This window comes from Poromitra crassiceps (genome assembly GCF_964638095.1).
Source record: "Poromitra crassiceps genome assembly, chromosome: 1".
Classification (NCBI taxonomy): domain Eukaryota; kingdom Metazoa; phylum Chordata; class Actinopteri; order Beryciformes; family Melamphaidae; genus Poromitra; species Poromitra crassiceps.
In genome coordinates, this window is record NC_139623.1 from 43,759,171 (window position 1) to 43,773,110 (window position 13,940).

The 13,940-nt window shown below is 44.7% G+C and overlaps 1 protein-coding gene across 1 annotated transcript in view; it reads right to left on the reverse strand.

Annotated features, from left to right (window-relative positions):
- The window catches only part of LOC310784343 (cytospin-B-like), a 123,830-nt gene that overhangs the window by 64,972 nt on the left and 44,918 nt on the right, over positions 1 to 13,940 (reverse strand). Inside the window, exons 2-3 of the mRNA XM_083645359.1 lie at positions 9,263 to 9,450; positions 8,556 to 8,691 (exon numbers count right to left, since the gene is read on the reverse strand). Coding sequence (XP_083501485.1) covers positions 8,556 to 8,691; positions 9,263 to 9,427 — 301 coding nt within the window. The 5' untranslated portion in view covers positions 9,428 to 9,450. The remainder of the gene's footprint in view (positions 1 to 8,555; positions 8,692 to 9,262; positions 9,451 to 13,940) is intronic.

Consider the following 13,940-nt stretch of genomic DNA (forward strand, 5'->3'; position numbering starts at 1 on the left):
TACTTACCAGTGTGTGGCAGTGACCCTTGCTCAGTGTGTAAACAACAACTCAAATCACTGGCAGGAAACCAGTGTAAATAATAATAATAAAAAATGTAAATAAAAAATTATTTACAAATTATAATTACTATAATTATAGGAGAGACATTAGTGCATAAGAAGGCTCCTTCGATCTCTTTGGTGGAGGAGGATCAGCAGCATCCACTTCAACAGGGAGTCGTCTTCCTGCTGTACAGACACAGCAGCTCCATCACCTTCAGCTTGTTGCTGTTGAAAGATAAAATAAATATTCATGATCAGGATAATAAATAAACCATCATATACAAATACTGTAGTGTGCAGGAACACTCAGTTATTTCTATAACTTACTTTAGATGCCTCCACTTGCTCCAGACGAGCAGCTTCAGTCATGACAGTGGTCAGCCTGGAGAAGGTGTCATCACGGGCCCAATCGGACAAGAAGGACAGAGACGTAATTGTCAGGTACGAATCCGTAGCTCTGGATGTCCGGCAGCAGTCGCAAGTTATAGCGACTCTCTCTGCTGACTTCAGTGAAGTTGAGACGTTCTGTTTCACCTCTTCATACAGCTTTGGGATTGCCACTTCACTCAGTTGTTTGCGTGACGGTAGCACGTAGCGTGGTTCAAGTGACTTAATGAGGCTTCCGAAGCCAATATTTTCTACAACGCTGTACGGCTGCAGATCTTTGCAAATAAAACTTGACAGAGCTGATGTTGTTTTCTGTGCACGTGGAGAAGTGGATGGAAGCTTGCACGCATATTTGCACGCACTTTGCTTTTGTCCAGCTCTTCACTGCCTTCCTGCTTTTTGAAGCCGAAATGCAGCCAGACATCTGCTTTGAGATGTGGCGGCGCCTTGAGTAGAGCGGCCTCCGCAATGTTTGTGTTTTTTCATTCTGAAGCATGGTCTGAAAAGCACAACGAGACCTCGCGAGATCTGGCTGCGATCACATTGCGCTAAGAACTAAACCACGCGAGACTAACGGGTAAAAAAATAAAATAATAAAATAACAGGGTAAAATGCATTTTAAAAGATCGATACTGGGATTTATATATCGATAATTGTTCCTTCACATGAATATCGATTCAATATCGATATATCGATTTTTTTAACCCAGTCCTAACAGCCGCCCTCGGAGCAGATTGTGCCTCTCCAGCAGAACTTCCGCAGCTCAGTTGTGACGCGTTGTGACGTAAAACGCGTCAGAACGGAGCGCTTTGCCAGAGGAGGAAATGGGAGATCTCCGTGAGGAAAACACAGAGAGAGGTAAACACTGCCCATGTGCTTATATTACCAAGATTATTAATGATACAAAGTGGGTTGATTACCGGTAAAGCCATCCTTTAGAAACGACTTTCTTTTAATCAAGAATTATAACTTTTTACATATTTTATTTGGTATTGGGTTGATACCATGCCATCACATCCAATTCACTACCAATCACAAATCTTTTAATCAAGAATTATCTGAGCATATTCTGGGCTTCTGGCCCTAAACATTGGTTGGCTATCCAGTAATGGCCTCCCAAAACTAGACCAGGAGTACTTGGAGATTGATCACAGCACAAAGTTGGAATCTGTCTTGTATCCTTGGGTGTGAAACATAGACCGTATAAATATATGGACGTAGCTACTGTGATGTCACCCATTGGTTTTTGGACTCCCATTTTCCTCAAAGTTGGCATTTTCAGTGTCGCCATCTTGGTTATTTGTAGCAAGAAGTGATGAAAATTTGGTTGACAAGAGCCGCAGCACGGCCTGCTATTGGCTGGTGATCGGCGAGCTATGCGATCACTGGACAGGCGCCCTGTCAATCACGCCCCAAAACATAGTCTGCTTTATCTTCTGTTTTACTCAATATGGGACCATGCATTTCAAAATGAACATCAAGCTGTATTGAAGAAGACTTGAAACTCAGCGATAGGGATGCACCGATCGATCGGCATGTGACCGGAAATGGCAGATTTTCACGTGATCGGCCCCGACCGGTGACCGGCTCCGGTCAGTCCACATAGCCGATTCTGTGCGCCGGTCGGCTTTCCCCTTTTTTTGTTTGGTCAATTACCTGCAGCTGCATGCATTCACGTGACGTGCGCGCACCGCAAGCAGCCAAAAGGAAACACGCCAGCATGTCGTCCTCATTGTGGAAATTGTACAGTTTGTCACACATGCAAGTTGAAAATAAGCCACGGAGGAGCAGGGTACATTGCCGAGTCCCGCTCAGCTGGAGTCCACTCCAGTCTGAGCGGCTCGCTTCACCTCACCGGCCCCTCTCTCTCCCCGGCCACAGCGCAACACAGCCGGCTTGGCGAAGTGAAGGTAGGCTACTATCGAGCCCTGTGTTACATTTCCCCGACCAGCTGCAGTCCACATCACCGCTGCCTGCTGCAGATTAGCTGCTATCTGTCAGTCAGTCACGTTGTAACGTGGATACAGGAGAGGAGGACTATTTGTTTCGTATTGCGAATAGAACGACGAACATAATAATAAAACGCATCGGACCAGTGTGCAAGCTTTACTGTGCGTGATGATTTTTTTTTCGGATGGCGGATTAAAAGAAACGGACTCTGTGTGTAAACTCAACTCAAACTCATTTCCTCATCTACAGCCAAATCCACAACTGTAGAGTGGGCATGGCTTCGAAGGTCTCTGGGCTCCAGACCTATAGGCTATAAACTCCTTGTCCATGGATAACATTTTGATGTTTATTTATTTTTATTCTATTCGTTTATTTGGCAGGGACATATACAAAAAAAACATTAAACCCCATAGAGGAAGAGATGCTTTGTAACAGATTTAGCCATAGGCTACTTTCCATCTGGAGCCCCTCATGCAAATGATAAGAAATGTGACATGAATCTTAATTTTCTATTAAAGCAAAGTAAAAAATAAATAAATAAATAAATAAATAACCCGTAAATTATTGTTCTTAGTCGGTTCTTAATCGGTGCAACTCTACTCAGCGATTGAGACCAGAAACTCATTAGTAAAGTGTTTACTGAGGTCATAAATCAAGTGAGAAGTAGGGGCATTTTCCCATTGACTTCCATACTATCGGACTTCTTTTTGGAGCCAGTGGATTCGCCCCATGCAGGCCTCTCGAAAGAATGCAGGCTTAACACACTTCCGCACTGGCTTCACAAACAGAGCTATCGAGCTACCCCCTTGGTGTGAAAAACCACTTCCAAAAACCAAACTCTGCTAATAAGGAATCCCAATCCAATGAAAGCGGATTATGGTCTAAATGTATCTGAATGGAGTTGAGAGAGACACGTTTGGACATGGTTTCTCAGCTCCTGTGGAGTCTTTTGTCAAGTAGAAATTTAAAAAAAGAATCACTTCAGCACAACAACCCTTTGAAGAAGCAATCTCACCAGAGCACTACACACTGTGTGGATGGACAACACAACAACACAACACAGCTATCTCCATCACAGAGGATTGTGTGTTGAGGTGTGTTGAGAACAACACTAATTACTGCAAACAAAATCCCCGTCATGATCAACTACCATATTTGTCTGGCATGCAATACTTGTTTTGCTATCAGCTCTATTTTAATTGCACTGTTTATCAAGTAGTGTACCTAGCTCTTGCTTTATCGATGTGATAATGGTATCTCTTTGATTACGTATTTTTAGTGATTATGAAAGATAATACATTGCCTGCAAGTGTGTGATCATCTAATAGACCCTTCTCATGGGGGCCATTTTGTGTCGAAAAGGCAGGGTAAACACAGGTGCAAGCAAAGCACTAATGAAGGTTTCAAACTTCCATGATTGGAATTTGGAAACCCTTATTAGTGTTTTGCTTGCACCTTCACAGACAACCACACATCTTTACTGACCTGCCACACCTTCACAGGTAACCACACATCTTTACTGAGCTCCCACACCTTCACAGGTAACCACACATCTTTACTGAGCTCCCACACCTTCACAGGTAACCACACATCTTTACTGAGCTCCCACACCTTCACAGGTAACCACACATCTTTACTGAGCTGCCACACCTTCACAGACAACCACACATCTTTACTGAGCTGCCACACCTTCACAGACAACCACACATCTTTACTGAGCTGCCACACCTTCACAGACAACCACACATCTTTACTGAGCTCCCACACCTTCACAGGTAACCACACATCTTTACTGACCTGCCACACCTTCACAGACAACCACACATCTTTACTGAGCTCCCACACCTTCACAGGTAACCACACATCTTTACTGACCTGCCACACCTTCACAGACAACCACACATCTTTACTGAGCTGCCACACCTTCACAGACAACCACACATCTTTACTGACCTGCCACACCTTCACAGACAACCACACATCTTTACTGAGCTGCCACACCTTCACAGACAACCACACATCTTTACTGAGCTGCCACACCTTCACAGACAACCACACATCTTTACTGAGCTGCCACACCTTCACAGACAACCACACATATTTACTGAGCTGCCACACCTTCACAGACAACCACACATCTTTACTGAGCTGCCACACCTTCACAGACAACCACACATCTTTACTGACCTGCCACACCTTCACAGACGACCACACATCTTTACTGAGCTGCCACACCTTCACAGACAACCACACATCTTTACTGACCTGCCACACCTTCACAGACAACCACACATCTTTACTGAGCTGCCACACCTTCACAGACAACCACACATCTTTACTGAGCTGCCACACCTTCACAGACAACCACACATCTTTACTGAGTTGCCACACCTTCACAGACAACCACACATCTTTACTGAGCTGCCACACCTTCACAGACAACCACACATCTTTACTGAGCTGGGTCTCCATAGTGGGATTGCGATGGGCAGCGCTTAGCGGCAGTGCCCTTGGAAAATAGTTTCAAACAATCCAACTTGCCGTTTTCAGCATGTAGCAACAAGCTAGCGTGTAGGCAGTGATGGGCAAGCTACTTGGAAAATGTAGTAAGCTAAGCTATCAGTTACTCTCGATTAAATATAGCTAAACTACATTGAAGCTATCCCCAGAGAAATGTAGCAAGCTAAGCTACGAGCAACATGGCAAAAGCAGCTTGCTACATCAAAGCTACTTTTTTCTCACATTGAATCAACTTCATGTCAAAGAACAACTTTCCACCAAACAATTAGGCAGGCAAAAAAAAAAAAAAAAAAAAAAAAAACACTGGCACAATACGGTATTCAAAAACAGACAATAAAACCTGAACGTCTTCTTCATCACTGCCAGTGGCTCCCTCTGGCTCTGCCATCTTGCAAAGTTCGTTGCTGATGTGACTTCGCCAGCACATGACATATTTTGCCCTACCCTTAACCAATCGTCAGTCTTCATTGCCTAAACCCAACCCAATCAGAGGCAGAGTAGTGCCGGGTCTTGCTGCAAGAGAGGCAAGGATGCCAAAAAGCAAGGATGAGACAACAACACTTGTTGTCTGTCATAATGGAACTGGAAGTGCTTTATTGGCTACACAGGCACACTTGACATATGCAATGTCTCCTCCTGTTGAATCCAAACCACAGCAGAAATCTCCACTGCGTGCTTTGCTCATGGATTTTCCCTGGCGAGTAGCTTGTAGCTTTTGCGGGAAGCTACACGCTACTTGGGTCTATAAATAGCTTAGCTACTGAAAAAGCTACTTGGTTCAAAAGTAGTGAAGCTACCACCAAGCTACTGAGAAATGTAGTTAAGCTATGTAGCTTCGCTACTTGTAGCAAGCTACTGCCCAACACTGCGTGTAGGTTTCTGCCGTTAGCTTGCTAGCTTTCCCTGAGGTGGCAGGGGACTATTTACAGCAACACACAGGGAGGAGGGAGCGGAAGCCACTCTGATTGACATGGTCGGAACCAATGACAGAGCTTCTTAAGCGGGGAGCGGAAATCCGGCAGCGTCTGAAACCGACGCCTCCAATGGGAGAGCAGAGTAGAGCAGGGGAGGGTTTATCCCAGTTATGGAGACCTGCGGCGCCAGACTCCTCGGACGGAAGGGAGAGGAGGCTGGCCAGCGAGACTACTTCTTTGGTGACTGGGACTTGGGTGACTCTGACTCGAACACTGGGGGCTTGAGACTGGACTTGGCTTCATGCTAGTGACTTGACTACAACACTGGTACTGTACAAGCACACACAAATCACACATTCAAATGAGCAGATTTGGATAGACAGACCACAAATGAGAGCAATGAACATCATTTTTCCACTACACAGGAAAAACAATTCATATTTTCCATTTGAAAGTCTGCTGTTCACACAGCTGAGCAGTCAAAGGAACAGGCCATGAATGTGTCCAGTCTGTCTGTTTTGGACCAAAACCCTGAAAAGCTTAGTGGTCCTCAGCCACCTGCACCCCACTGAGGCCAGCCAAACAGGACAACAAATAGATCAAGGAAATGAGAATAAAGGACTAAAGAGAAACGTCTCTTCAGCTGCCAGGACCTGGCTGAGGGCTTTAAGAGGATAAGTGTTTGCGTGATGTGCTGTGGCCCTCTAGTGGCCACAGGCGGTTACTTTTACTTGGTGTGGCAGATTTGTAAAAGAGGAGGTGGCGAGGAGTAACTTCCAATAACAGCAATCCTCCAAAAGATTCCTTTCAAATTCAGATTCAAATTAATCTATCTAACTCCTATCAAAACTATGATTAATATTTGGGAGGCACCAATGTGTGCCACTCCTTGTCAAAATCTATATTTAATGTGAGATAAGGGCAGAAAATGAATGTAATTTGTTACCACTTTGTGAAAGTGAATGCATCTTTGCCAAGTAATCAAACTAAAGCATGTCACAACCATCGTTATCAAAATTAACACTAGTATGTAGGATAGTAGGTTCGACCAGGTTGAAAATGCACTCATTAATAACAGATTTATCAATAGTTAGTGTTTGTCCTACACACTGTACACAGTATATCAAACTACTTGACTACACAACAAAAGCCTCCAGCATTATGGTAAATGGCCTGCATTTATATAGCGCTTTTATCCAAAGCTCTTTACAATCAGTAGGTACATTCACCCATTCACACATCGATGGTGGCAAGCTACCACGCAGGGTGCTGGCACACCATCAGGAGCAATTTGGGGTTCAGTATCTTGCCCAAGGACACTTCGACATGCAGATTGGAGGTGGCGGGAATCGAACCACCGACCTCTTTTATCCAAAGCGATTAGTAGACGACCCACTCTACTTCCTGAGCTACAGCCGCCCCATAGGGCTGGGCGATATGACCAAAATTTCATATCCCGATATAGGTAATTTCATATCCCGATAACGATATACATCACGATATATCATATTTTCTGTAAATTCAATTTATAGTTTATATAAAATGACCACATGGCCATTTATTTATGTAGCAGTTAAACCAGTTAAAATGTTGTCAAACCTCACAAAGGATACATGCATTCAGAATACAGATAAGCATGGCTATTCTTTACAACACAAATAATAATAATTAGTTGCAGGGCAGTAGAATGAAACACAAACTGAACCACACCACCAGTTGGATTTTCAAAGATTACATTAGAGCAAAACGGGTAGAATAAAAGTTATTTAGCCTATAGTTCAGTCCAGTTCTCTCAGTTCGTTTATAAAGGAACAAAAATGCTCCACTTTGGGATTTCCATGTTACAGTTCAGTTCACTCAACAAAAGTACTCCACTCCGGGATTTCACGGTTATCCAACACAACTCTTAAACCCAGGGAAAGCTATAAGCTAAAGCTAACGATAGACGTTTGGTTGTCGACTCCTCAATGGATTTCCTTGGGATGATGAGAGGATGGGAGATGTTTTGCCAGGTTTAACGTTAGGAGGACACACGCAAATATGGATCAAACGCGGACTTAACACAGCGCAAATGCCTGGGTAGACTAGGCGGACGGAGTGGAGGTAACATCTCCCTGCTCTTTAGCCTACTCACCGGCTGATTTGTACCACTTATAAAAGGGACGCTATGGGCTTGTCTGGTGCGTGTGTGGACTGTGGACGTGAATAAAAAAGAAAACAGAATGAAGAAAGCACAGCGTCATCCAAATGACGGACAATATTGCCGTAAAGAGTGTGATTTGCAACACAACGATATAAACGATAGAGCATCATATGAGACGAAATACATTTTCTATCGTCCAGACGAAATATATCGTCATATTGCCCAGCCCTGCCATCCCATAAGCATGATCTGTCAGGTTATGTCCCAAAGAGATGTGTTTCTGAGCTGAAGCACTAACATAGTCTTCCCCTGACTGAACATACTGTAGCCGCTAAATTCAAGCAAACAAACTACAAACCAGATTTTCCTTCTTTCTTTCTTCTTTTTCGTCTTCCAGAGTCATTACAGTACAACCATGCTCCACACAACTCTACCTCTCAAGTCTCAGCTCAAGCTGCATATTTTAAATGCATGACGCATTTGAAGACATCTTGTAAAATGCAGGATATTCATTTGAAAGTGGCAATACTTTTCCCCCCAGAATCAGTCAGTCAACCCCGTCCCCTCTAAACGAGTTGTGTTGTAGTAAGTCCCCCTACCGGTCAGGCTGCGAGGGCGGGCCTCGGCCAGGTCTGAGATGGCTCCGGTCGTGACGGTCTTCCTCAGCCGCGAGCCGGAGGCAGCAGCCCCCAGCGCAGGCTTGGTCAGGGCATCGTCGCTGCTGGCTCGTTTCAGCTACAACACACAAACACATGTGCTGTTAATGACCACAATATGGGTCGACTACGTCAAGTAACTTCTCGCTCATGCAGACATTTTTTGTGATCATGCCAACAAGGTCAGACACACAGGTGATGGCAAGACCCCCCCCCCCCCACCCCAATAAAAAAAAATCTCTTTAAAATGAGGTAAGACACAAAGCAAAAGGGTTGCATTGCAAAATGGAAAACCCTGTAAAGTTTAATTAAACAGACCTAGGGTAATACTTTGAGTGCGACAAAATAGACAAAATCAGTAAGATAAGTTCCTGTTATTTTAATAGAAAATGACTACAGATGACATTTTTTATTTTTAACTATTTTTGTAGCACAAATTGTACAAAAAGTGAAGGGGTGCATGTTTTTTTTTTTTGAGCCACTATACCCACCTTTACCTCAGCTTCTTCTCCCTTCTACACACTCTCCTGCACTTTTCATTCTCCATGTCCAAACTAATAGATATCCCCCAGTCCCTGCAGTGGTGTCAGTCACATAGATGTATGACTGTGATGGTGTGTGTGGTTGTGGTTCTGGTTCTGGTGACTCACCCTGCTGAGGCGCAGGTCTGAGGCCAGCGCGTTGGAGGACCTGGATGTCCTCATGGCTGTGGAGGTGGAGGTGGTGGGCGAGGGGGGGCCGAAGGCGGACTGCTTGGCCCGGTCCTGGAGCCCTGGCTTGGGCAGCCCCACCTTGGTGGCGCCCCCTTTCAACATGGCTGCCTGTCTGCTAGCTACACCTGAGCAAGTCCAGAGCAGAGAGCAAATAGGAAAGGTATGAATAACAAACATTGTGAGTGATTTAGGGGTGGGACTGTTTCACAAAATTCACAGTTGGGTTTGATACAACACAGTGGCGTCGCGGTTCAGTATGTTTTCCATACAGCAAAAAAGTAGAAATGCACGAGAAATGTCCTTGATCGTGTTTCACTCACTACCAGTTGTGTGAACCTCTACTAATATTGACTAGTCATATTATGCTTCAGTAAAGCAGAAACATCACACATTTAACCTATAATAATGTCATGCTTTGTTAGAGCCCCTAGGTAGGATGGTCTCTTTATCCAGTATGCCACACTGCTAGTGCTGACTGAAGAAGGCTAGTAGGCACTTCTGAACCCACTATATCTTATTTGCTAGACAGGCACTTTGAACAAGTACAACTCACAGCGGGATGCTGGGAAGACTATATACTATGAAGGCAAAAGGCAGTAACTGTGTGAGACTGACAGAAATGCCTTTTTACTGCCCACAAATGACTTGTAAGAAGATCTTTGACAACATAATTTGATGACTTAACAAGACACAAATTAAATGTTCAACCCAACCTGAAGTTCCCCTTTCCTTTGGAGGGCAGTGTAAGGCTACAACAACGTTCAGTAAAAAACCTGAAGTTACTGCCCTTTTCCTTTGGAGGGCAGTGTAAGGCTACAACTTTCAGTTAAAACCTGAAGTTACTGCCCTTTTCCTTTGGAGGGCAGGGTAAGGCTATAACTTTCAGTTAAAACCTGAAGTTACTGCCCTTTTCCTTTGGAGGGCAGGGTAAGGCTATAACTTTCAGCTACAAATGGGAAAGTAACAATTGTGTGTGAGCCAAAGGAACACGACTCTCCCTTGATGAGAATAAGGAGACTGGGCAGTAATGGCACTGCTGCTAATATGTGAAGCTGTTCCAAAACACACAAGCCAACAGCAACCTGAGGGCAGCTGAGGCCAGACAGGAGCCACACCACTGGCTACTTCCTGAAGTTCCTGCTAGAGGGAGGAGCCACACCACTGGCTACTTCCTGCTAGAGGGAGGAGTCAGGAGTGAGAAAACAGTAGGCTCGTTTGAGATGACTGCCGCCTCGCCTGGAAAGCAGACGAGAGCAGGCGAGCACAGTCAGGCGAGGCGTCAACAAGTCGGACACCCCCGACGGCACACTTCCTGCTGCTTTTCTTCTTCTACAGTTTTGTTTAACAGCGGTTTGTAAACAAATTAAAACATGCATTAGCGCCACCCACACTCACTGCTCAAATAACACAGCCCTTCAGATTCCTTATTTTTATTTTAATGTAGGCATTCCAGGTAGTATTTATGTAAAATATGGAGTGACAGCTTGGAATAGATATAAAATTGAAGTTTCTACACTTCACTGTGGGTTTGTGATGCACCTGTGTTGAACGAATGGGCGCTCAGCTTGATGCGTTTCTCGTCATCCTCTGTCAGCCACAGTCGGGCGCAGTTGGTGGGGAGCAACTGCGGCACCTCGCTCCAAATCTGCGCCCGCCTCGCTCTCGCGAGAGTCACGTGACTCACGCAGTCGGGCAGGACGGAGCAAGTCGGACAACTTTCCAACCATGATGCAACGGGGCAAGCAAGGCGCTGGTCGAATCTGTGCAGAATTTGCTCATCTCAAACGAGCCTAATCTCTGTTATCAGATTTTTTCAAAGCGTTGGCGCACAACCTCCACAGATCTAGTCTACCGGTACTGGCAGCTAGCTGCAGCTACAATCATGAGACTCTGCAAGCAATATTAATTGAAAAACAGTGCACTAATCGCTAATGGTTTTCCAGAAATGTCAACTCCAACAGGATAAGGTGTATGTCCACTGAGGTCCAGAAGAAAATGTATTTAGCTTGGTAGAATAGCAAAAGGAAATGCCCTAAAGCGGTCGGAACAGAAGGCACTTAAACAGGGAGAGTCGGTGCTGTGGTAATGAGCTGTGCAACTCACAGGAGACTGGCTTAGTCACTAGCCATGTTCAGAATGGTTCACTCACTCACTATTCCCCATGCACTGTTTATCATATAGGGAACTATATGAACCATGCACTGTTTATCATATAGGGAACTATATGAACCATGCACTGTTTATCATATACAGTAGGAACTATATGAACCATGCACTGTTTATCATATAGGGAACTATATGAACCATGCACTGTTTATCATATAGGGAACTATATGAACCATGCACTGTTTATCATATAGGGAACTATATGAACCATGCACTGTTTATCATATAGGGAACTATATGAACCATGCACTGTTTATCATATAGGGAACTATATGAACCATGCACTGTTTATCATATACAGTAGGAACTATATGAACCATGCACTGTTTATCATATAGGGAACTATATGAACCATGCACTGTTTATCATATAGGGAACTATATGAACCATGCACTGTTTATCATATAGGGAACTATATGAACCATGCACTGTTTATCATATAGGGAACTATATGAACCATGCACTGTTTATCATATAGGGAACTATATGAACCATGCACTGTTTATCATATAGGAACTAGGGATGCACGATATATCGGCAATCATATCGGTATCGGCCGATGTTGGTCATTTTTTAACATATCGGTCATATCGGTATCGGTCAGATGTTGCAATGTTAATATCGGTTATCATTATCAGCCAAATTATTCACGTTGATATGAAATAATGCAGTAAATCTAGGATTTATGGGCTTTTCCAAAGGCTTTGCAAATAAAGAAATGCATAACTTTTTCAAATTCAGTGTTGAGAACGCACAAAAAGGTGTGGACCAAAGCAACTCAGCAGGCAACTATAATATCAAAGCAAAAAATGAGCTGCTTAGAGTTTTAAAGGTAAATCAATTTAATAAGAAGTAATATACCTGCGTACTTCACAGTTAACAAACAGTGTACATCTTCAATTAGGTGATACGGGCAAGGCACAAACGCAACGCGTTTCAACCGTTGGTTTTCATCAGGCTGTATGGGAGGGCGTCGGCCACCGCACCAGGTTAAATAGAGAACATAGCCTACGTGGCACAGGTAGTGTGGAGTGACGTGAAGGGGGCAGAGCCCTGACGTCAGAGGAAATGGTCTGCTCTACTAAGGTAGACAGAACTAGCAGAGATTCATACATGATGATATATTACAAAAATACTAATGCAAAAATAGGCTACATGTCACATCAATAATGCTGTAGGAAAATACAGGTCCTATCATGTTGATGTTGATGCCAAACATATCAGCAAAATCACGCAAGGATATGATGTAAGAATCACACAGAATAATGCATCTAATTAATGAATAATATAAATATAAATATAGCATAACAGTAGGCATTCCAATACTACAGACTTCAAGATCTCCCTAAATAAAGCATGCAAGGTCCAGCTCCTCATTGAGTCCGTTAGGAGCGGAGGTATCCAGCCTGTGGATCCAGTGCGCTTCGCGCTGGAGAAGCGTCCTGTCTAGGTCGCCACCCCTCGGGTGGGGTTTGACAATGTCTATGGCCCAGAAGCGGAGGTCTGAAACACTATGGTCGTGTCGAATAAAGTGGTCAACGATAGGGGCCTTGGTGTCCTGACGCCGGAGCGCGCTCTTGTGCTCCGTGATCCGTGTGCGTAACGGACGCAAGGTCTTCCCGATATACCAGAGCGGGCAGGGGCAAGAGATGGCATACACCACTCCCTGCGAGGCGCAGGTGGTAAGGTGTTTGAGATGGACAGTGTGTCCGTTGGGGAAAGTGAGTGTTTTAGCCTTGGTGGTCTGTGGGCAGCAAGCGCAGTGTCCGCACGGGAAATGACCTATAGGGGGAGGACGGGAATCGATCGTGGTTTGTGTTATTATGTTGGGGGTGACAAGCGTCTTGACTAGACAGTCCCTAATGTTCTGATTTCGGGAGAAGGCGATCCTGGGGGGTGTGGCGAAGACATCATGGACCTGTAGCACTCTCCAGAATTTGAGCAGGCTCCGCTTGATTCTGTTGGCCAAGGGGGAGTACTGCAGGGTCGCTGTCACCCTAGGCGAGGGGGGGTCTGATGTTCTGGGCTGGAGCAGGATGTCACGGTGGGAGTGTAGTGCGCGTTTGTACGCATGTGAGATGGGTCTCAGCCCATATCCACGCTCCTGAAACCTCAATTTCATCTGTGTGGCTTTATTCAAGAAGTCACATTTGTCGCTGCATAATCTCCGGAGGCGCATGAATTGGCCTGTGGGGAGGTTATCTTTTAGATGTGAGGGGTGGTAGCTGGAGGCATGGAGCAGGGTATTTCTGTCCGTGGGTTTTCGATAGATGGATGAATGTAGTTTGTTTTGCTGTTTGTATACAGTTACATCCAGGAAATTGATTCGATCTGGGTGGTGATCAATGGTAAACCGGAGGTGTGGATTCCAGGTGTTGAGGAGTGTATGGAACTCCAACAGGGTGGTGGATGGGCCGGACCAGATCATGAACACATCATCTATATATCT